The 23,397-nt window shown below is 39.9% G+C and overlaps 1 protein-coding gene across 1 annotated transcript in view; it reads left to right on the forward strand.

The window, feature by feature from the left end:
- The window catches only part of IGF1 (insulin like growth factor 1), a 77,005-nt gene extending 53,668 nt beyond the window's left edge, over positions 1–23,337 (forward strand). The window contains exons 3-4 of the mRNA XM_065414919.1: positions 4,808–4,989; positions 23,278–23,337. Coding sequence (XP_065270991.1) covers positions 4,808–4,989; positions 23,278–23,337 — 242 coding nt within the window. The remainder of the gene's footprint in view (positions 1–4,807; positions 4,990–23,277) is intronic.
- Positions 23,338–23,397: the final 60 nt, after the last annotated feature.

Consider the following 23,397-nt stretch of genomic DNA (forward strand, 5'->3'; position numbering starts at 1 on the left):
ATAAGACTTTGTCTACTCTTGCAGCAGCATGTGGGATACATGTAGCTCCATGTCACAGTGAAAGGAAGTCTAAGTCCACACTGTGAAAGTCTGTGGCAAGGAGGAGGCAGCAGGGAAAGGGTCCAGCAGTGGGGAGCTGCCAGAGCCTTTGCCTACTGCCTTTTCCCAGTACCAGAGCTTATCACTGCAGTAGGGAAAGACTCCAGCAGTGGGGAGGTAGTGGCACACTACACTGATAAAAATAGCAGTGTAGATATAGAACGTGCTGCTTGGGCGTGTAGACAGCCATGTAAGGTATATACCGTAGGGTTCTGGTGTGTCTCTATTGTACTCACCTAAGCAGTGTCTCACTGTCTACACTGCTCTTTATACCAGTGCTAGCTGGGTGTGCTGTGTCTGTACTCTACATACCTTAAGAAGATAAACAGAATGACTGAGAACAGACTGACTTTTTGATGATGATTCCCTGGTCCTAAGCACCCTCTCAGAACCATGTTGTTCGGCTCATTTAAGCCCTGATGCAGCAAAGCATTCGAGCATGTGCTTAACTTTAAGTACATGTTTACATCCAACCCCATTCAGCAAAGCACATTTCAATGGGACTTAATTGTGTGTTTGAAGTTAAGCACATGCTTAATGGCTTTTCTGAATAAGAATGGACATGAGTACATGTTTTAGTGCTTTGCTAAAACAGGGCCTTACTCTGAAGACAGCAGCCATGGCTACCATGAATTGGTTCTGTTTTTTGGCAGCATGGGGGGAGGGATAGCTCAGTGGTTTGAGCATTGGCCTGCTAAACCCAAGAGTGTGAGTTCAATCCTTGAGGGGGCCACCTAGGGATCTGGGGCAAAATCAGTACTTGGTCCTGCTAGTGAAGGCAGGGGGCTGGACTCAATGACCTTTCTAGGTCCCTTCCAGCTCTATGAGATAGGTATATCTCCATATATTAATGTAATTTCTCTTCTTTTCTAGACAAAAAAGGCATACGACTCAAATTGCAATTAATAAACAGTGCGTCAGTGAACATATTATTCTGACTGTTTATTAGTAATTCAGTAGCGCCCAGAGGACCCAGTCAGGATTAGTGCTTTCTAGGTACTGTAAAAACACATATCAAGTGAAAAATAAAGTTCTTGACCTCAAAATTTTACAACCTAAATTAAAACAAGACACAACAGATTTGTTAAAATCACAGTCTGTGAATGGGCAATATGTAAAGTGAAAAAAGCTAAATTTGATAAATAAACTAGTTTCTATGAATAGTCTGATGATCTGTGTCAGTGAGAGGTACACAGGCACTTCCAGGGACAGAATTTAACCTGCAATTATTTAAATGTAAAATAAGTCAGAGAGAATCTGAGGGTATGTCTATAATACCCGCCGGATCGGCGGGCAGCGATCGATCCAGCGGGGGTCAATTTATCGCGTCTAGTCTAGATGTGATAAATCCACCCTCGAGCACTCTCCCGTCGACTCCTGTACTCCACCAGGCCAAGAGGCGCAGGCAGAGTCGACGGGGGAGCAGCAGCAGTCGACTCACCGCAGTGAAGACATCGCGGTAAGTCAATCTAAGTACGTCGACTTCAGCTACGTTATTCATGTAGCTGAAGTTGCGTAATTTAGATCGATCCCCCGCCCCCCCCCCCAGTGTAGACCAGGGCTGAGACAGCTCCCAGTACCAGGTAAAGTAAGAGCCACTCTATTTTTGACTCCTAAACACTAAGTTCTATAAAATAAGTTATGCTGAGGAGATCAAGTTAGAAAGCTTCAGAATCAAGTCTTGCATATCTCACAGGTAGTAGTGTTCCTTACTGGGTGAAAATAATCTAGATAATCCTTTAAAAATTTCTTTATCTCTGCACATTTATAAGACATTTCAGTGGTACACACACAAACACACCAAAAAAACAACCCTACACCATAAAATGTTACTATAATCTATTACTGGCTTGCTGTCCTGTTTATCCTTATGAAACAAATAATTTAGCAGAGAATGTACAGTATAGAGGTCCTCAGTGGATTACAATGTACTAAATAAGCATGTTTTTCTTTTTCTTTAATTTATAATCCCTGGAAAAGGATGTTTAAAAAAACCTATTGTTTAAGTTTACAAAGCTCACAGGGACAGTTAGTTCTGAGCTGACGGTATCCCTGGCTAAAAAGTTAGACATATTTTATCACTAAAAAAAATCTTTTCTTTTATTGATGTACTATGGTCTCAGAGGCTCTTGATCAGTGATTATTTGTTTTAATCACAAAGGAGTACAAACTGTACTATCTTCCCCAAACTGACAACCCCAGGATGTCTTTATGCCTCCAGAATTTACTGTAAAAGGGCAAGAAGCAAAATTTTCCCAATGAAAAACTAAATTAATCAACTTTGTGATAGTCTCACTCTTCATCCAGGCTGAGTCCCTTGTCCCTTCCTAAAACTCAGTCTCCTGACAGTGCAACTGGATGTCATCACTGTGTAGTACTAAAACTCCAGGCCCAGCAAAGAGAGGGCTGCTCCATGCCCAACTCCCTGCCTGGTGTCAAAGAGTGGAGAGAAAAGCAGAAACTAGCCAAGAAATCAAAAAAAAAAAGTCGGAAAGAAGGAAGACATGGATCAGAAGGAGAGAAAAGTAGAAGTGGATGTTGTGGGGATTTTAATAACATTACTGTTGGTTAGAGCTGGATTAATACTGCAAAACATTTTCTGTGACCATCAATTTGAGTTATTAAGTGGATTCATTTCTGCTACATTGGTTCCCCTGTTGTATTCACATTGGGTAAACATTAGTGGAATCAAGTTTTACTTTTGCAAACATTTAATGGGCAAACACTGCCTCGTTCACAGAGCACACACTTATCGCAGCTGATCAGTGACCATAGGGTACAATAAGCAGCAAACAGTATGCAATACCAGTCCTGTTTCATGCATTGTGTCGCAATCATACAGTGCTAGGTAGCAGTATACAGCATTCCCTCACTCACCATGCACCTTAATGCTTACTGCTTTTACAGCATTTTACTGGTTAGTGCTAACTCAACCTTACTTTCTACTGCTTACTGTTTTCTGATTAAACCACATCTTACAGTCTGTAGAAATTCACTATATTTTCCCCCTTTACACTTAATTTTAGCCTCACATGCAGGCTCAATGAAGCCCCCTTTTGTTTAAAATGTTAGGAAATAGTATCTTAACAGCACTATCCATTATTTTAAAGAAACTACTATACATTACCTATCTATAAAAAGAGGAATAAGGACAGCCCAGGGAACTATAGACCAGTCAACTTAGATAATGGAGCAAATAATCAAACAATCAAGGTAAGCACCTATCAATAAGGTGATAAGTAATAGTCAACATGAATTTGTCAAGAACAAATCATGTCAAACCAACCTAATATTCTTCTTTGACCGGGTAGCAAGCCGGGATAGTGGGGAAGCAGTACATGTGATATAATTCGACTTTAGTAAGGCTTTTGATACTGTCTTACCTGACCTTCTCATAAACAAACTAGAGAAATACAATCTAGATGAACCTACTATACGGTGCGTGCACAACTGGTTGGAAAATCATACTCAGAGTGTAGTTATTAATGGTTCACAATCAAGCTGGAAGGGCATATTGAGTGGGGTCCTGCAGAGATCTGTTCTGGGTCTGGTTTTATTCAGTATCTTCATAAATGATTTGGATAAATGGCATACCAAATACACTTGTAAAATTTGTGGATGATACCAAGCTGGGAGGGTTGCAAACGCACTGGAGGACAGGATTAGAATTCAAAATGGTCTTGACAAACTGGAGAAATGGTCTGAAATAAGTAGGATGAAATTCAATAAGAACAAATTGTTCTCCTTAACCACTTAGGACAGGACAAGAAGCAATGGGCTTAAATTGCAGCAAAGGAGATTTAGGTTAGACATTAGGAAAACTTCCTAACTTTAAGGGTAGTTAAGCACGGGGACAAATTACCTAGGGAGGCAGTGGAATCTCTGGGCTTGCACACACTAGCGCTTACTTTTCTATAACTTAAAAGCCACCCCCGAGCGACATAAGTTACATCTAGCTAAGCGCCGGTGTGGACAGTGCTATGTGAGCAGGAGAAGCTATTGCCGCTCAGGGAGGTGGAGTAATTATGCTGACAGGAGAACTCTCTCCCGTTGGCACAAAGCGTCTGCTCTAGCAGTGCTAGAGTGGCACAGCTACATCGGTAGCCATTCTAGTGTAGCCACTGTAGCCATTCTAGTGTAGACTAGCCCAAAGTCATTGGAGGTTTTTAAGAGCAGGTTAGACAAACACCTGTCAGAGCTGGTCTAGATAATACTTAGTACTGCCTCAGTGCAAGGGACTGGACTAGATGACCTACCAAGGTCCCTTCCAGTCCTACTTTTCTATGATTTTTATGAACAAACTATGATCTTTAATCACTCCTAATTCTACCAGTTCAAAGTCAGTTTTCACCCAAATGATGACAGGTACGTTGCCAAATTTAAGCTTCCTACCCTCAACCTCTTTAGTGCTAAAATAGTTCCAAAAACATTTTTACAACATTTTTATAATAAGAAAAGATATGGTTTTTCTCAATGGTTAAAATAAAATAGCTCTTAGGCACAGACAAAGCCTGGACATTTTCAGGTGAATGATTCAGAGAGTTATGAGCAACGAAGAAAGGATCTTAGAATAGAAACACATAGGCAGCCTTAACTACAGCGATCACCAGTATTCCAGCTATAATAATGCAGCCTATCATAGGAGTGCTACTGAGGCTTTTGCATTTTTCCCCCAACAATAAAACTCTCCCATTTGTGTTGTGTGCAGGTAAGCCAACAGGGTATGGATCCAGCAGTAGACGTTTACACCACAAGGGAATAGTGGATGAATGCTGCTTCCAGAGCTGTGACCTGAGGAGGCTGGAAATGTACTGCGCTCCTATCAAGCCACCCAAATCTGCACGCTCTGTACGTGCTCAGCGCCACACTGATATGCCAAAAGCACAAAGGGTAGGAGATTTCACTCAAGCCTGGTCATGTAGCAAGTAATATGTGTTTTAACTAATAAGGAAAAGCATCATGATTGTGAATCTTATTTAAAATATCCCCTAGGTTTCAAATATAGGTTTCAAAGATTTAGTGGCACTTTTGGAAAGTAATGTCTGTCAAGGGAATGCCTGGTTCCTTGAATATGGAGTATTTCACCTCTAAGTTATCTACAGAGTAAAACAGAAAGGAGCATAAACTCTGGCAAGTCAAGTGTAAAATTATAATTAGCCAGGAGAAAAAAGAATTTGAAGAGTAGCTAGCAAAAGACTCAAAAACTAACACCAAAAAGTACATCAGAAGCAGGAAGCCTGCCAAACAATCAGTGGGGCCACTGGATGATTGAGATGCTCAAGGAGCACTCAAGGAAGATAAGGCCATTGCAGAGAAGTTAAATGAATTCTTTGTATCGGTCTTCACTGAAGAGGATGTGAGGGAGATTCCCACATCTGAGCCATTCTTTTTAGGTGACAGATCTGAAGAAAAATCTGAGATTGAGGTGTCAATTGGGGAGGTTTGAGAACAAGTTGATAAATTAAGCAGTAATAAGTCACCAGGACCAGATGGTACCCACCCAAAAGTTCTGAAGGAACTCAAATATGAAATTGGAGAACTACTAATTATGGTATAAAGAACAGGAGTACTTGTGGCACCTTAGAGACTAACAAATTTATTTGAGCATAAGCATCCGATGAAGTGGGCTGTAGCCCACGAAGGCTTATGCTCAAATAAATTTGTTAGTCTCTAAGGTGCCACAAGTACTCCTGTTCTTTTTATGGATACAGACTAACACGGCTGCTACTCTGAAACCTGTAATTATGGTATGTAACCTATCAATTAAATCAGATTCTGTACCAGATGACTGGAGCATAGCTGATGTGACACCAATTCTTTAAAAAGACTCCAGAGACAATCCTGGCAATTACAGGCCAATAAGCCTAACTTCATGGCCAGGCAAATTCGTTGAAACTATAGTAAAGAACAGAATTATCAGACACATAGATGAACACAGGTTTCTGGGGAAGATTCTACAGAGCTTTTGTAAAGGGAAATCATGACTCACCAATCTATTAGAATTCTTTGAGGGGGTCAGCAAATATGGACAAGGGTGATTCAGTGGCTATAGTGTACTTGGACTTTCAGAAAGCCTTTGACAAGGTCCCTCACCAAAGGCTCTTAAGCAAAGTAAGCAGTCATGGGATAAGAGGGAAGGACCTCTCATGGATTAGTAGCTGGTTAAAAGACAGGAAACAAAGAATAGGAATAAATAGTTAGTTTTCCAAATGGAGAGAGGTAAATGGTGGTGTCCCCCCAGAGGCTGTACTGGGACCAGTGATGTTCAACATATTCATAAAAGATCTGAAAAAAGGGATAAACAATGAGGTGGCAAAATTTGCAGATGATACAAACTTACTCAAGATAGTTAAGTCCACAGCAGACTTTGAAGAGTTACAAGGGGATCTCACGAAACTGGGTAACAAAATGGCAAATGAAATTCAATGTTGATAAATGAAAAGAAATGCACAATTGAAAACATAATCCCAACTATACATAGAAAGTGATAGGATCTAAATTAGCAGTTATCAGTCAAGAAAGAGATCTTGGAGTCATTGTGGATAGCTCTCTGAAAACATCTCCTCAAAGTGCAGCAGCAGTCAAAAAAGATAACAGAATGTTAGGAACCTTTAGGAAAGGAATAGATAATAAAACAGAAAATATCATAATGATACTATATAAATCCATGGTACGCTCAGAGCTTGAATACTTTGTGCAGTTCTGGTTGCCCCATCTCAAAAAAGATATATTAGAATTGAGAAGGGCAACAAAAATGATTAAGGGTATGGAACAGCTTCTATATGAGGAGAGATTAAAAAGACTGGGATTTTTCAGCTTGGAAAAGAGACTACTAAGGCGGGATATGCTAGAGAAATATAAAATTATGAATGGTGTGGAAAAAGTGAATAAGGAAGTGTTATTTACTCCTTCACATAACACAAGAACCATCATGTTTAAAGCAAAACAAAAGGAAGTACTTCTCTACACAACGCACAGTCAACCTGTGGAACTTGTTGTCAAGAGATGTTGTGAAAGTCAAAACTATAACAGGGTTCAAAAAAGAATTAGATAAATTCATGGAGGATAGGTCCATCAATGGCTATTAGCCAAGATGGTCAGGGAAGCAATTCCATGCTCTGGGTGTCCCTACCCTCTGACTGCCAGAAGCTGGGAGTGGACAACCGGGGATGGATCACTCCATGATGGCCTGTTCTATTCATTCCCTCTGAAGCACCTGGCATTGGCCACTGTCGGAAGACAGGATACTGGGACATTACCCAGGGTCAGACCCAGTATGGCCATTCTTATGTTCTTACTTTCTTACGTTACCAATTCATCACTGTCCAAATGTAATCAGATGGCTACTGTGGATCTACTGAAAGTGAGTTTATAACCTCACTCCGGATCCCATTGGACAAGTATTCACATCATAAAACCATCACTACTGTTGGCAGTAAGTGCCATTTTCAATAGAGAAGCCAAACACTACATGATCATGAACTGATCTCCTCAGAACTCTCTCACTAGCTCAGAACAGAGGCACAATGAGGGGACATTAAGGAAGAAGCTTTCACTTCAGCTGCCCAAGCGTGCTGTGTCTACTCTGTAAATTAATAGATGACTTTAGTCTCCAAAGTTGTAGTTCTGGCATTTTTCCCCAGAACCAAATTAATTTAATATTCACCACAGCTATTACATACAGACATAAATGATGTCCACTGATTCCTTGTTTTGGTCTTGCTCTCCATTATTATTTCACATATACATTACACTAGCACTCTGAGTCCCCATTATTATTATTTGTGTCGCAGTTGTGCCTAGAGGCTCCATCTAGGATTGGGGCCCTATTGGGCTAAGTGCTGTACATGTATGTAGTAAAAGATGTCCCTGCCCTGATGAGCTTACAATATAAATGATCCTAAGTAAGCTGCCCATGGCCACTGTCACATCTGGACACGTCTCCACCTTGGTCTCCTGTTTTGGCCTCTGAGCATCTCTCCTTTATGTGTTACTTGCCTTTTACATTGTGCAGCACATCTTCTGGGGTTAGGCCCGTCTGCCCAGGCCATTTGACTGAGTACAGTGTGCAGTGGCCTGGTGTCACAACTGTATCCTGTAGGACCCTCTCTGCAAAGTTACATGAAGGATTTTTTCTCCTTAAAGACAGAATCCAAATTGACAGCTGAATTCATAATAATACCAACAGTAGTGAGAAAAGGATTTAAATTAAATTAAATCAAATTAAATAAAAATGAATGGTCAGCTTATTGAGATTTATACTTTGCAAAAGTTAAAGCTGATAAAGCATTTTCAGTGAAAGTTACAGAAGAGCAAACTAGAATTTATATACACCTCTACCCCGATATAACACAACCCGATATAACACGAATTCGGATATAATGCGGTAAAGCAGTGCTCCGGGAGGGCAGGGCTGCGCACTCCAGTGGATCAAAGCAAGTTCAATATAACACGGTTTCACCTATAACGCGGTACAATTTTTTGGCTCCCGAGGACAGCGCTATATCGAGGTAAAGGTGTAGTCCTAAAAACAAATTCAAAGGTCTGAATGTCTTGTCAGAAATGCAACATCCTGCTTTTTTGAGAGAAAGCAAGCCCTGTCCCACCTCTTCCCCAAGGCTTTTTTAACGCTTTGAAGAAATGGCTCTGTAATACTTGCTGAGAGACAAACACAGAGATGTACCTCCCACTATGAATGTATGAGGAGTGGAGTCTTCTCCAGGCAGAGATCAACCATAGAGCAGCAACCTATGTGGTTTCTGTATGTCACAGCACTTTAATGCTCATTGCCTTGGGAAAAAAAGAAGAGAAGAACTATGGCAACTCCTCTTTGTGCTCCACACTCTTATGACCTCAGGAGATGGAGAAAAAACAATCTCACCGTGGTTGAAGGGAGAGAAGATTCCCATCAGCTCCCTACTGGTTCCCCATGACACACCTCCTCCTGAGGGCCACAAGAACAATCAGTCACCCTCTAGACAGCTCTCCTCTCCACACAAACAGAAGATGGGGCCGCCCTCATCACCTTGGAACACACTTCTCCTCACAAAGGGAAGAAGGATTAGCAGAAAGGTCCTCACATCCTCCTAGGGTGACCAGATGTCCCGATTTTATAGGGACAGTCCCAATTTTTGGGTCTTTTTCTTATATAGGCTCCTATTACCCCCCTGTCCCGATTTTTCACACTTGCTGTCTGGTCACCCTACATCCTCCCAAAACCTAAAGTATGATCCTAAGGGAGGGAGAGCTTGGAGGAGGATACTGGAAGAAGAAAAAAGTGGGTGAAGGGGAGGGATTATTGAGAGAACCAGGAGGGGGAAGTGAGCACGATGGGAGGGAAAAGGAGAGGGAGAATGAAGTCTGGGGGAAGGAAAGCCAGAAGAGAGTGGGAGATAAGCAGGGGGAAATGGGGACAAGAGAAGAGGGAGGGAAGAAGAAAGAGAGAGCACACTCTGGGGAAGAAAGAGGAGAGGATGGATTGATTAAGGGACCTGAGAGGAAGAGAGAGAATACATGGAAAGACTGAAAGAGAACAGAAGAAGGAGGCGGAGAGAGAACTCAAGGAAACCAAGAGAAAGGGAATCACTTACCAGAACAACAGAAAAAGTTGGAGTTCGAAAAATGGGAGAGAAAAAAAAATCTGCACAAGAAAGAGAAAATAAATAGGGGGAAATGGGAGGGGAAGAGAGTTGAAAAGAGGCAGTCGGAAAAACGATGAGAAATTGGAGGTGAACAAAGAACAATCTGAGAGAAAAATTAACTGAAATGTTCACTAAGCATTAAGCATGGGGAAAATCAGACTGAGACAAAAGAGACAGAGAAAGAGATGGAAGGAATGAAACTCAGATCTACAACAGATGAAGGGATAAAGTAGAGGGAAAGGGGGGAAATGTAAAAAGAAAGCAAAACAAAGACAAATTGAACATTTTTAGAAGAATGCTTTATATAACGTTTGATGAGACAAACTTTCCTCTGCCTGATGACAGCCACCAAAATTGGTGAGCTTCTTTCTCCCTTAATCCTCCATTCATCTATGCTAACTACTGCCATGAAATGAAAATAAGCATGAGAAATATTTTAACAGTGGATTCTCCTACAGCACATAGGCTAGAGAGTTCAAAATGCAATTAATATACTGCAGACTTTGGAAAGAAGGATGAATTAACTAACTCAGGAACTTGTAGAAATAATATGCATCTAGATGTTATAACTGAAAAGCAAGTTTTAAATGTATTTAAATAAAAAGAACAGTTATACTATATAATGGCTTTTATAGGTGGTGGAGTTAGTGTTTGAGAAACACCATTTTTATGAACCACTTAAACTAATGTAATATGTGTTTTTATTGTTCCTTGCATGGAATAGCTTTTCCAAAACTGTGGTACCTAGGGAAAATTTAATTGGAGCATGAATTCAAGCTCTTACAAATGCAAAGCCAGAATGCCAAAATAAATAGAGATGTAGGATATTTCAAAGCTCATGCAGCTTCCGGGACTTCAGTCTCTAGGGCTGTCAATACAGGACTTTTCATGAACATAAATTCACTTTGAAATAAAAAAATTAATAAATACAAGCTCACAGACCTTCAGATTTTATATAGCATACAGATGAAACAACAGAAAACATGGCAAGCAATTGATTTTTGTAATAGGTACATTTTCAAATTTAATAAATTTCACAGCTTTTGCAGTCAACTTTGGAAGTGTCCATTGGAGAAGGCAAGGTTAATAAACTAATGAGGCTCAGGTCTTTTCCTCTAATGCATGCCATATATGAATATATTTAGCTGATTGCTAATCCATGATCTGGCACTCTCATTTTAGTGTATCAAATTAATTATGTTAAATGGGAAAAGATTTTTTGGGGTTGTGCACAATTTCTTTATCTGCTTTAGAATACCCATTGCATAGTTCCTCAACACAAGCCTGCTCCAAAGCCCACTGAAGCCAATGGGAGTCTTTCCAATGACTTCAGTGGGCTTTGAAGCAGGCCCTCTGGGTCAGATCCTGAAGTTCTTGCTTATGCCCTAATCTTGCAAGCATATCCTGTGTCTGTACAGAGCCCCGCTCACTTCAGTGGGCCTCTGTGTGGGCACAAAGATTCTCCTGTGCAGAATAGCTTGAAAGAATGGGACCTTAGGGCTGACAATTCTTATTCAAGCATATCTCCCGTTGAAGTCGAAGAGGGACTTGCCTAAATAAAAACTGAATAAGGAATTTGAGGATTTGACCCCATATTTGCCCACCTACATAAAGACACTGTTGAAGATTTTTTGTGTAACTGGTGCCAACAAACTGACCAACGTAGGAGTGTACTGACCAACATAGGAGTGTACTATTAAGCAACAAGTACTGAGGTTCGGTGAGTAACGAGACTCTGAAGTCCAATAAAATATCTGAACGTCATTGAAAATCAAAGCCAGCATAAGCACTTTTTGGAAGGAGACTACTTTTCTTTCTTAGGAAGGGATCAACTTCTCTATCCCTGCATGTCTGAGCAAAGTCTGGTAATTCTGGACTATGCCTAAATGTTTCTATCCTTCTGTAACAGAGCTCCACAGAATGAAATTAAGTTACTAGAAGTAGGTCATCATCATCATAACATGACTTTAAGCCAATACAAATATAACAGTGATTATTCTTGCCTGTGAAAGCAGGTGTTCTGGAGGTCTTTAGAACCCCTATAATAGCCTGCTGATAAGGTCATTGGAAAGTCTTTTAAATATTCTCTGTGTTGTTTCAGTGACTCTGATGTGATGAGCCAATTCACATATATAAGTAAGATTGGAATAGCATATTTATTTATGATTAAGCTATATTTCAGTCATGGCTTCCTATGATTTGATGAGTGTCTTGTGAGAAGTTTGAGTTTTTCCTGTTACAGTAAAAACCATTAATAAGTCAATGAGATACATTTTACACTCAATTACACCCATTCAGCCCCACTGACTTCAGTGGGAATTTGACCCAGTATGTTCATCAGATAGAAGGTAACAGGCTGAGACTTTACATACAGGTTTTGCATAAAAAGATGTACCATGAGGAACAACAGAAATCAAATTCAGGAGACTACAATAGTACAACATAAGGCAATTTGAGTTTTATAATAAAGAAATAGAATAAGTCTGAATTTGATTTCCCATTATGAGTGATTAATGCAGATTTTGAGCTTGGGGAATCTTCTGAAAAAATATTTTCTTCTCAGAAACAGAAGTTTCACATCTGTGCTCCTTCTTCCCTGGAGGAAAAACTATGAGAGAGCCGCATCTCATAGGCCTGCAGGTCCCAGAACTAAATCAATAATAATTTTCACTTCTACAATGCTTTTCTCCCAGAGCTCTCAAAGCACTTCACAGCTATAGTGTCAACAAATTTAAGCCTCACAATACCTCAGTGATATAGGGAGTTCCTGTTATGGAGACACTTCTACAGTTAGAAGTGAGTTCTAAAATGGACTTAAAATAGAGCATCATTTTTTGTTTTGCTCTAAAACTTGATGGCCAATGAGAGTGAAATTTCACAGGTGGTTTGTTTTTATTCCCTTTGCATTTTCCATGTAGTTTTTATTTGGTTTCTTTTCATAAGTTTCAAACAGGAAGACTTTGAATTTGGGTTTTTGCTCAAAAAAAATTTTATTTATTTTTTTGGTAGTCCTACTTTTCATCAATGATGGGTATCTCTTTAAAAAAAATATTGTCACAACTACGGCACACTACAGACCACACACTGCAACTGTAACTCCGCCCTCTTTAGAATGCCAACCTCTCATCACCCCCTTTAACTGCTCTTCTGTGCACAATCCTTTATCAAATGACCCTCTCCCAGTGCAGCCAACTACTACGCCAAACATGCACAATTGCTATCATTGGGGTGAAATAATCTGATAAAGTGATATGTGGAGAAGGGCGAGCTGGTGGGGCTGCAGGCCAAACAACAAACTCCATATTGAGCAAGTGCAGTTTTACATGCCATCCTTCCAGCAGGATTTCTGGATATTGGTGGTTGGGGAGGTTGCAAACTATGACACACAGCTCCTATCGGTCCTCAGTGTTGAAACCTTGGGAAGTAACCTGTTCGCAGGCAGCCACCTGAAAGGATGCCAAAGGAATCCCTATACTCACTAGCTAACCAGGGTGTTAGATTCAGAGCCTCAAGAGTATTTAGGCACCTAACGCCCATTCATTTCAGTGGGAGTTAGGCTCAGAAATACCTTTAAGGATCTGGACCTTAGTGCCCTACTTAACAAGAAAGATAAGGCTGTCCCTTGTCCAAAGATACTATTTTTTTGGGTCCCAGCATACAAGGGCAGCCAACTGCAGGTTGTTGTTTTTCCTCTGGGCAGAAAGGACTATTTGTGGACAGGAAATGCTTTTTATTTTATCATGAAAATTGGTTTTCTCCAATATAAAACCACAATTGTTTCTAGCAACATATCAAAATTTTTTACTTCCAAGTTCAACTGGCAAAATTCACAAGCTTTGCAGAAGGTGAGAACACTGTTGCACTTCTAATTTAAAAATGCCCTAATTCCAGCATGGAATTTTCAGTCCAGCCAGCACCAAGAGTTTAAATAGTCATAGCTGAAAAAGCCAATAGCTTGTTCTAGAGTCACAGCCTGAGATAACCATTGTGGCTAGACTGAAGTATTTTGACTAGTCAGAAACTAGTCAAATCTGGGCTGAAAGTTAGGTAATCATTTATACTGTCTCATGCTGAAAAGTATTCTTCCATTGAAAGTGATCGGTGAAAGAAATTATCAGACTTCTGTGACATTCCTCAGGATACAATCTAGACCATGGAACAGCTCTGTCCCTTTAATTGTCTAGCCTGGGGTGTCTTTTACACTGCTTTGCCGTCAGAACATCCACTACTGGCACGCTCACACAGCTTCCAGCATGCAAATTCACTCCCAGATAAATACATGAGCTCTCTGACCAGTCACTCATGAATTAAACTCTAGGGCAACACCTGCAAATTCTTAGTCCCAGCCTTGTTCCCCCAGAAATGAGCATCTTGTACTGTCCAGCACACCACTGAACAATGCAAGCCCATAGAAAGTTTGTCATTTCATCAAAAGAAAATGATATGTGCACCAGCCTTGTTATCCCAAATGGAGCTTTCCACACACTCTAATCCAAACACACTGGTTAAGATAAAACAATAAGATAAAATCTCTCTCTCTCTGTAGTTAATAAAGTTAAGTGTTTACAAGCATTGATGCATAAAAGTCAGGATTGGTTACAAAAGAAAATTAAAGAGTAATACACAAGCTAATACCTAACTTAACAAACTAAGTGGCCTTAAAAGCAAAGGTTTTGTCTCATCATACGCTGCTGTAAATTTCACAGGCTAGGTCTCCTTCCAGCCTGGGACCACTGGCACCTTAGCTCAGTTCTTTGAGGATAGATGATGTCATGAACAGAGAGATGAGAGGAGGAAAGGTGTAGTCAGATGTTTTCCTCCCACTTTATAACTCAATTGCTAGTGCTAGAAACATCCTTGTTGAGTCATGGTGACACACAGTCCATTGCAGATGTGAGGTTTGAATCATCCATGTGATGAAATGTAAATTTCTTGTTTACATCTCTCCTCCTGCCCCACTGGAGGATGGTCATTTAAATAGGTGATGGCTCACTAACACCTGTCTGGGGTGCTAGTGTGTCTTTGTCTCTGAAAAACTGGTTTGAGCCTGCCTTTCTAATTCTGGAACATGTTACAGCAACATTATGCTGTAGAAATTTATAACGTTACATACAATGTTGCTACATATATTTTACCAGGACAATAATGTTCAGCAGATTATAATTTTCAAATTATATCTCAATAAGGCATACATTATACAAAATTTATCATAGTCTTGTAAAAGTGGTGACCATAAGAGTATAGACCATCACACCTTCCCATAAAATAAATAATAACTTACCTTTACCATCTACAAACTGTCCCCATTCTCCTGTAGGGTGCTCTGATCACTCTGATCTCAGCACAGAGGAAGCTGGCCTGAGCCTGAAAGAGAAATGCAATAAAAAATGTGAAATGGTTTTAGGTGATGTAGTTGCCCTTTTTTAATGTGACTTGTGAAGATATTGGTGAAGTTACTGGAATTTAATACTTTGCCTTTTGTAGGTCACTCTAGTATTATTACAAAACAAGAGCCTGGTCATGACTCACAGGTCTCCAACCTGGGCCCACAAGGTTCATGGGAGCATCCACACTCCATCCCTCCACCTAGCAGCCTGCTGGCAATAGCTTACCTGAGACCAACAAAGCCAGCTCCAGCGTAAGGCTCCATCCATGAGGTCCAACTGGCAGAGTCCCAGAGCACCTGATTGGCTTGCTGGCCCTATTTAAGCCAGTAGCAGGAACAGGAAGCTGTATGAACAACTGGCCTCCATCCTGCTCTGGACTGTGTGCCTTGTGCTTCCTGCTACCTACTGCCTGCTTTTGCTTCCCTTGGTCTCCTGGCATTCCAACCTGGCTTGATTCCGGACATCTGACTTGCGGTTCCTGACCTCCAGGCCCCAATATCCTGACTTGGCCTGACTAGTTCCCAACTCATGGTTCTGATCTTCCAGTATCCCAACCCAGTTGACTCTTGGCTCCTGTCCTGTGTCTGCAGACTCTGGCTCTGCCTACTAGGTCTGGCTGCCATGACCCAGCCATGACAATCCCAATCCTGCAAACATTTCACTTTAAACATAGAATTCAATGGGACTATTTCAATGTGTAAAGTTAAGCATGTGTGTAAGTGTGTGCAGGGTCAGGGCCAACCAAAAAATCCTCACCAACTCCAGCTTTTCATTGAACAAGCTAATCCAGTGGTGGGCAACCTGCCACGGCCTGTCAGGGTAATCCACTGGCGGGCTGCGGGAGAGTTTGTTTACATTGACCATCCATGGGCACGGCCACCCACAGCAACCAGTGGCCGTGGTTCGCCATTCCTGGCCAATGGGAGCTGCGGGAAGCAGCATGGGCTAATCTGTAAAATAAGTGCTGTAAAATGTCCCATGTCAAAAACCATTTTCCAACCTCTCTCAAGCAAGTTAGGTGTTAGCATATGTCAAAAAAAAACCCTAATGAGTTTACTTTCAGTAACACTCAAACCCACATCTTTTTCTATGGCTTTTATGTGGTGGTGATCAACTAAATATTTATTCTAAATAAAGCATATATAATACTGCAAACATAAAATCACACATTTACAGCTATCTTAACTTGAAATAATCAATGCAGAATAATAATAGCCACCAGTAATTTTCCTCTATTCTACCTTATTTGGTTGCATGTAAACTAGCAAGAATAATTCTCAGTACTACATATATTTTTACCACTACCAGACAGCAGCAATTTTTCCCCTTGCTACAACAGATTAGGTTCCACAGACAACTGCATTGATTCCTTAGATGACAGTTAAATTGTTAAACAGTGTATGTTTTATTGCCAAGTTTTCCAAACCACACATGAAAAATTCCAAAGTTGGGAGTGAATTACAAAAATGCCAGTGGAGCTCCACCAGATTTACACCAATGTAACTGTGAGCAGAATTTGATCCAACTGGCTGCAACTGCAATGTAAAATACACATAGGGCAATTTGATGGCATACTATTGCTCAATAAATTATTTCAAGATATAAATCGTGAGCTCCCAAGCATCTTTGGGCAAAGCATACTGCAATTGCATAAGAAAAGTTATATGCTCAAATATACATTGGAATTCACTAAATTACACAGAATCTATCTTTAAAACAGTTGTATTTAAAGCAGATGTAATTATAGTAAAAATCATATGGACTTAATGGTGTCCTCTTCTGATAGGTCAGGGATTTGATGGATATTTCAGTATCAACCCATTTCTAGTCTATGCAGCTTTTAAACTAACATTTTTAATCCATATTTTAAAAATCAGTTTTACTCTATGTTTTTAAGACACTAGTTTTAAGTGAATTTTTAGTCTTTGAATATGCATCATATTTTTGCAGCACATACAGTCTATTTAATATTTCAAATCTAAAGTTTTATTATGTTGTATTCTGGGAAGACTGAACAAATATTTTCAAAACATACTTCATATGTTTAGGATTTGCAGTAATTACATGGCTAAAATCCTGGCCCCATTGCAGTAAATAGGAATTCTGCCATTGACATCTGTGGGGCCATGATTTCACCAAATATATACAAATTCATTAAGGATGAATTTCACCCCCTGTGCAGAGGGTCAGCACACAACTTATATCCTTAACTCCTCAAAATAAAACTTAAAGGTGATGAACAGCCCTTGTGCTGGCACTCTGTCTCCAAAAGTGAATTTCAACCCAAGTCTTCGAACATCCACTGAGTTTAAGGGCAGTCCCACATATGGTCACAGTGTATTGTTAATATGAGGCAGACCTCTGATTCAATCTGTATTGTCCAATGGAGTTTTAGGTACTGATATCCCTAAACACTGCGTATGTATTGTGACATAGCTGTCTAATTTTAATTGTACCTAAATTTATTTGGCTTTCATTATTTTGCTCAACTATGCTTATCAAAAGTCGCTAAAAGTGCTTGTTCATTTGTATGTTATTGGAATACTCTGCTGGAAGGTATTACCTAGATTTCTTAGCAATACAATAGGACAGCTAACTGAAGTCTGTTAAAAAAAATTGTTTATTTATCTAGCCAGAATCATTAAACAATAGACGTTGTCATCTAAAATTGAAAGTCCTTGTGTGATGAAAAGTCTTTATACTTAAATCCCAGCTAAGGTGAATGTAGTTATCCATGTAAAAAAGCAAACAAATTACTACAGAGGACATAACCTAACCATATGCTAATATGCCTAATACCAAGAAAAGAAGACATCACTATATTTTTACAATTAGCAAAGAGATGTTTTAAATCCAATGTACACTGTACTTTGTAACACCTTTATACCAAAGTCTGAATTACACCAATTACAAAACTAGTTTTCAGGTAGAAATCTGATTTTCGGACAACATGTATAAAATATCTAAGATTGCAGTATAAAACTGTGGGAGCAGCTCTCCATTATTTAGGCCATGAGGTAACATTGTTGCTTTCCTATGGAATTTAATTTTATAAATCTAGATATGGTGGGCTGTACATCCCGTGTTAAGAGCGTACATTTTTATTTTTCTGATTTTTTTCTCTTCTGCCAATAAAAACTTAGTCAATTTATCCCTAAATTGAGTTTTGGGTTTTGACAGTTATTTGGAAAAAGTACAGGCCAGCACTCTCAAAGGAAATTAATTTCAGTCCAGGCAAAGAGGTAGAGAGATTACCACAACAGTCTATACGTAAATCAAGGATGTAGGGAAGGCTATGGCTTTTCCTACATAGCAGTGCTGTGGTTACCACAGTGGGCACAAAAAGGCCTGTTGATTTAAGCTCAAAAGGCACCATCACTCTTGTACATGTAAGGGTTAGGCAGGCCATTGGTCTGGTTTTTAATATGGACAGTCCTGTTTTTAAATGGTTTGTCCCCTGTCCAGTACTGAGACAAAACCGGATGCAGTTTTGTCTGGTATCACAGATTGGGGGAGGGGGAGAACGCCATTTTGAAGAGCGCCCTGTTCTGCCCCAGCCAGCATGCGAGGTCACACTGGTGGGAGTGGAGTACTCTCCATAAGGGTGTTCTCTGTGTGGCATGACCTTGCACGCGCCATGCATTCAAGGCCACACTGGCAGGGGGAGGGCCCACACTGTTCCTGGAATGTCCACTACTCTGGGAATGCATGATTGGCCACTCTTGTAAGGGTGTCACAGTCAACCTTAAGGACAAGAAAAGAAAGTCCTGTTTTAGACCCCACATACTGTACTGTGCAAATTCTGGAATTAATGGGCCAACCTTATCTACCTAAAAGACATCAGGGCTAGAGGGGAGGACAAGGACTCACTACCAGACCATCCCCTTACCCTCTAGCAAAAGGGCCAGAGAAGTGGACAACTCGTGGTCTAATTTCCCCTTTCTTTTATTTTAGGGCCTTGTTCTTGCTTAGCCCCCATGTAGTAACATCCAGGTACAAGTAGCATAGCTGATCTTTAAAAAATTCAGATATTTGGTCATCTCAGAAAGAGTGTATCTATACTTTTGGTCCCAAATACACTTTTCGACCAAAAAAAATGTGGAAGTTAATATTTTTACATTAAGAAAACATCATTAGCAGAGGAAAAGTGGAGACTGATTTAGTTCTCTTATTTCTGAAAGATTGGCAGCATCTCTGGTGATTGGCACATTAACAATTCATATATATACATTCATAGGCCAAAATATGCACAATGACATGAATCCTACCTCCTCTTGCATTCATGCCACACCACTGAAGTCAATGGGAAGCAGTAGGTGTAACAGAGAGCAGAATTTGGGCTGTTTTCTTTAAGACTTTTCAGTCTAGTTATTTTGTCACTGACCACATTGCCCACAAAGCTAAAAAGCTTTTTCAAAATAGACTCTAGAGGGTTCGTAACTAAGATATAGTGGCTGTAAACTACAAACATTGGACTTTTTATTATTATTACCAGTAAAGCAGAGAGGTCTTTTTATGCCAATGTTAGGTTTGAATGTCCATCCTGAAAGCTTAAGAAAACCACTGCATGCTTCCTAATCCTCTTTGCCAGGTTCAGTTAAATGACCCTTCAGATCATGGAGATAGTCATTATCCGAGGACTGGCTGGTCTTTCTGTGCAAGAAGTCAGCGCTGAAGAAGACAAGGTCAAATTCTATTTTCATGCCTCCGTAGCCTGATTGTCTTCAGTAGAGTTGTAGAGATGTAAGGGGAGGATTGGCTCCAATGTGCACTCTCTGTGCAGGTATAGCAGGCATTTGGCATTTTGCCATTGAAAGCATGGCTACTTTGCTTTGTCAGTTAAAAATTGCCTGTAGTCCTTATCTCTGTCTGTTATGGCAACCAAGGAGATGTCTATCCCAGAACCCAGCATCTGAACAAGATCATAGCTAGTGCTTTATGTATTTAATAATTGCTAACAGATTCTCAAATAGTTGAAAAAGAAAAAAGCCATTTTAAAAATATATATATTTCCGGATTTTAATGTCAGCATAAGTGACCAAGTGCCTAATTCAAAGCCTATTAAAATCATTGGAAAGGCTCCTGTTGACTTTCAAAGCCCTTTGATCAGGACTATAGTAGGGTCTTTATTTTTCTTCACTTTGTTCATTTTTGGATGATTTGGGAATAATTTGTTGTATTATTTGTTCAGTTTAAGAATTTCATTCTTATGTGTCAAAGAGTTCCAAGATCCATAAAAAAAAATGATAACGCATGGCACTCTGGGCTGGATGATCAGTCCCAGTTTATTTGATATACTGTTGTATTTAATGATTGCAGATTTCTCATCAAGAATACGTGAATTAGATTCCATCTGTTTTTTATCTATTCAGCGAGACGTGGAAATGCAAGGGGGCTTTTTAGTTGAATTTGGGACAGAGCATCCAAGGCTTTTGGAGATCAATTAAAGTGGGGGCATACACTGCATAACTCTGCATAATGTGATTGGGATAAGACATTCACTGTTGAGAAAACCCTGCATGATCGAACTAAAACCAACATGTGTGAACCAGCAGATGTGAGCTAGACCAAGCTCCCCGCATACTTTTATTCTATTGCTGTTATTGTCTGCATGAAGAGGTCACATGTGAGACCTTGGGAGATGATCCAAACACTAACCAGACATTCCAGTTAGTTTTGAATGGTCTCAGCTGTTCATGTTAGTAGGAAATGTGCTACTTGGGGCAGAGCCATTTTTTTAGCGTGCACTACTGCTGCTGCCACCGCCAATGCCTCCTCTGTCTAGCACCAATGATGAAAATACTGAGTCCGTGACCAGAACAGCAGAGAAGCAACTCCATCTTTTCTCAGATTCAAACCTAATTCTGGGTTCTATGAGAGGATAATAAGCAATGTCTCATTTGGCCGTAGAACATTACGGAAACATGATTTTACCCTGGCCCATCAGAATCTATATTTTGCTTTGATGACTAAGCTAGCATAAATTCAAAGTACAACAATAGTGGAGAAGATATATCTGCTCATTAGGGAACTGCATGGTTCATTATTAGCCTAATAGTTTTTGGAAGCCATTTCCTCTACAATGTAATATGGCTGTAGATCAAGAACGGTCATTTGTGCTACTTTCCAGTTTACAGATAATATGCTTGGATAATTTTTGGAATACTTGACTTAAGGAAAAAAATATTGTGTAAAATAATTTGTCCTTTCCCCATCTCTTAGTAAATTCTTCTTAGAGGTGGTACACATCCTGGAGCAACAATGATCACGCTGGTATTTTAAGCCATTGTCATAGCAGAAATTGTAAGGCTGAAGATGCAAATAATTTATCCTTTCCCAGTTTGTTGTAGTCATCAAGGTGGATTAGAGTAGGATCCTTGGTATCTTTAAGATATGGGGCCAGCAGCATAAAGTGGCCTGGTGCAGCAATGAATCAGTGAAAACTAAAGGGTTCATCTGGGGTGAGTGTATGTGAGATGAAGTCATTTGGGAAAAATTAGAGACAGATAGGGAAAGTTATTTTACCAAGCCTGGGAGAGGCAAATCAAGTATACCATATTGGGCCAGCTTACCTTTATTATATTCACTGTTTTGCATTATATTCTGCTTTTATTATATTCAGCAGTAATGCAAGGAACCTACAGGCCTGTATCCTGACAAACATTAGCTTCTGCAAGTTAGCATAAGGCCTGAGGCCTTTGAACTTTGAACAGATATACGGCCCAACGGAAAACCTCAAGTATTGGGGAGCTGAAAATAGAATGTTTAAGGAGAATTTCCGACTACAGAAACATGAGTCCAATCAAAAGAATGTCATAGGAATGAATTGACATACTTAACAGGTACATGAGCTACATCAGCAGATACCTAACCACAAGAGGGCCATGGTGACGAATTGATGTATATGATAATAAGTTGAGATCATTGATATACCACCCTATAGGAGAAGAAAACTCCATCATTAGTAAACTGAGGATATACAAATAAGAAAAAGGGAGGAAATCCCTCCTGAATATGCATCAGAGTGGCATCAGCACAACATATTATAAAAGTGGCATCCCAGCCTACAGACAGTAGGAGAAAGAGATGCCAGAATAATGGCCACTAGTGATGAAGAGGAAGGTGATGGTGATGAGAAAGATGATGGCTAGCATTTCAGGTTGTTCTACAAGGGATAGTGTGAGTATATGGATGTGCAGATGTACATTCTGTAGTATTGCTATCTACCTTACTGAGTTGGGATGTTTGTGACTGTGCTAAATGGATTAATAAACTATTTGTAAATATAGAAGAGTTCCTATAGTGTGAGTGTTGCAGCTGTGTACATTGGGGTTCCCAACTACATAATAATTTGAATAATACTCGGCCTGATCTTGGGACAAGAACCTATCAACCCTCAGTGTTAACTGGTCATTCTTAAGTAATCAGTATAATCAATCCATAATCTATAGATCGGGCTACACAAGGAAGCTGCAAATGTGACCTGAAGTTATAGTGGATCCAGATCATATTTAAATGTATCCACCCATGTGTTCAATGTATATGAGGCAACTATTTATTAGTGACATTAAGAAGTAATATCTGGTAAAGGGGAATCAGTATTTCATTGAGCTAATCATTGGAGTATCCCTTGATTGCTAACTTTTATCTGGTGAGACTGTTGAAAGGTACAGGAGTATTGGAGCAGGATTACAAATCAAATCAGATAAATAACTGGATGTAATTTTCTTTCTGCTGATGCCAGGAGCACTGGGAGTTCTGGGTGCAAAGGGACTGCAGGACCCAGTGCTGTATGTTTTGGTGTTAGAACTCTAATAATACCCGCACTTAGGATATCTGCGTCTTCATATCAGTATTGGTGGACAGAAAACATGTTTGGAAATCATCAACCTTTGAGTATGCACTACTGCCCAGGCTCTAGGGATTTACATCTTCCAATTGTTTTAGAAACATTCATTAATCGCCACAAACCTCTATAAGGTAGATATTGCATGACTGACTTGCCCAAGGCCGCAGACAGTATCACTGTCAGAACCAGTGGTATGAATGGAGGAGTTCATGATTCCTAATGCTAATTCCACCCACCCAAGTTATTCATATAACTATATCTCAGATTAAAAACTAATTAAAATATATTTTTAAACTTTCAGGAAGTGCATTTGAAGAATACAAGTAGAGGGAACACAGGAAACAGGAACTACAGAATGTAAGAAAATGCCATCCACAAGAATGGAGAATGAATGTGCCATCTGCAGGACACTTCACTGTAA

The sequence above is a fragment of the Emys orbicularis genome, chromosome 1 (genome assembly GCF_028017835.1).
Source record: "Emys orbicularis isolate rEmyOrb1 chromosome 1, rEmyOrb1.hap1, whole genome shotgun sequence".
NCBI classification, from domain to species: Eukaryota; Metazoa; Chordata; order Testudines; family Emydidae; genus Emys; species Emys orbicularis.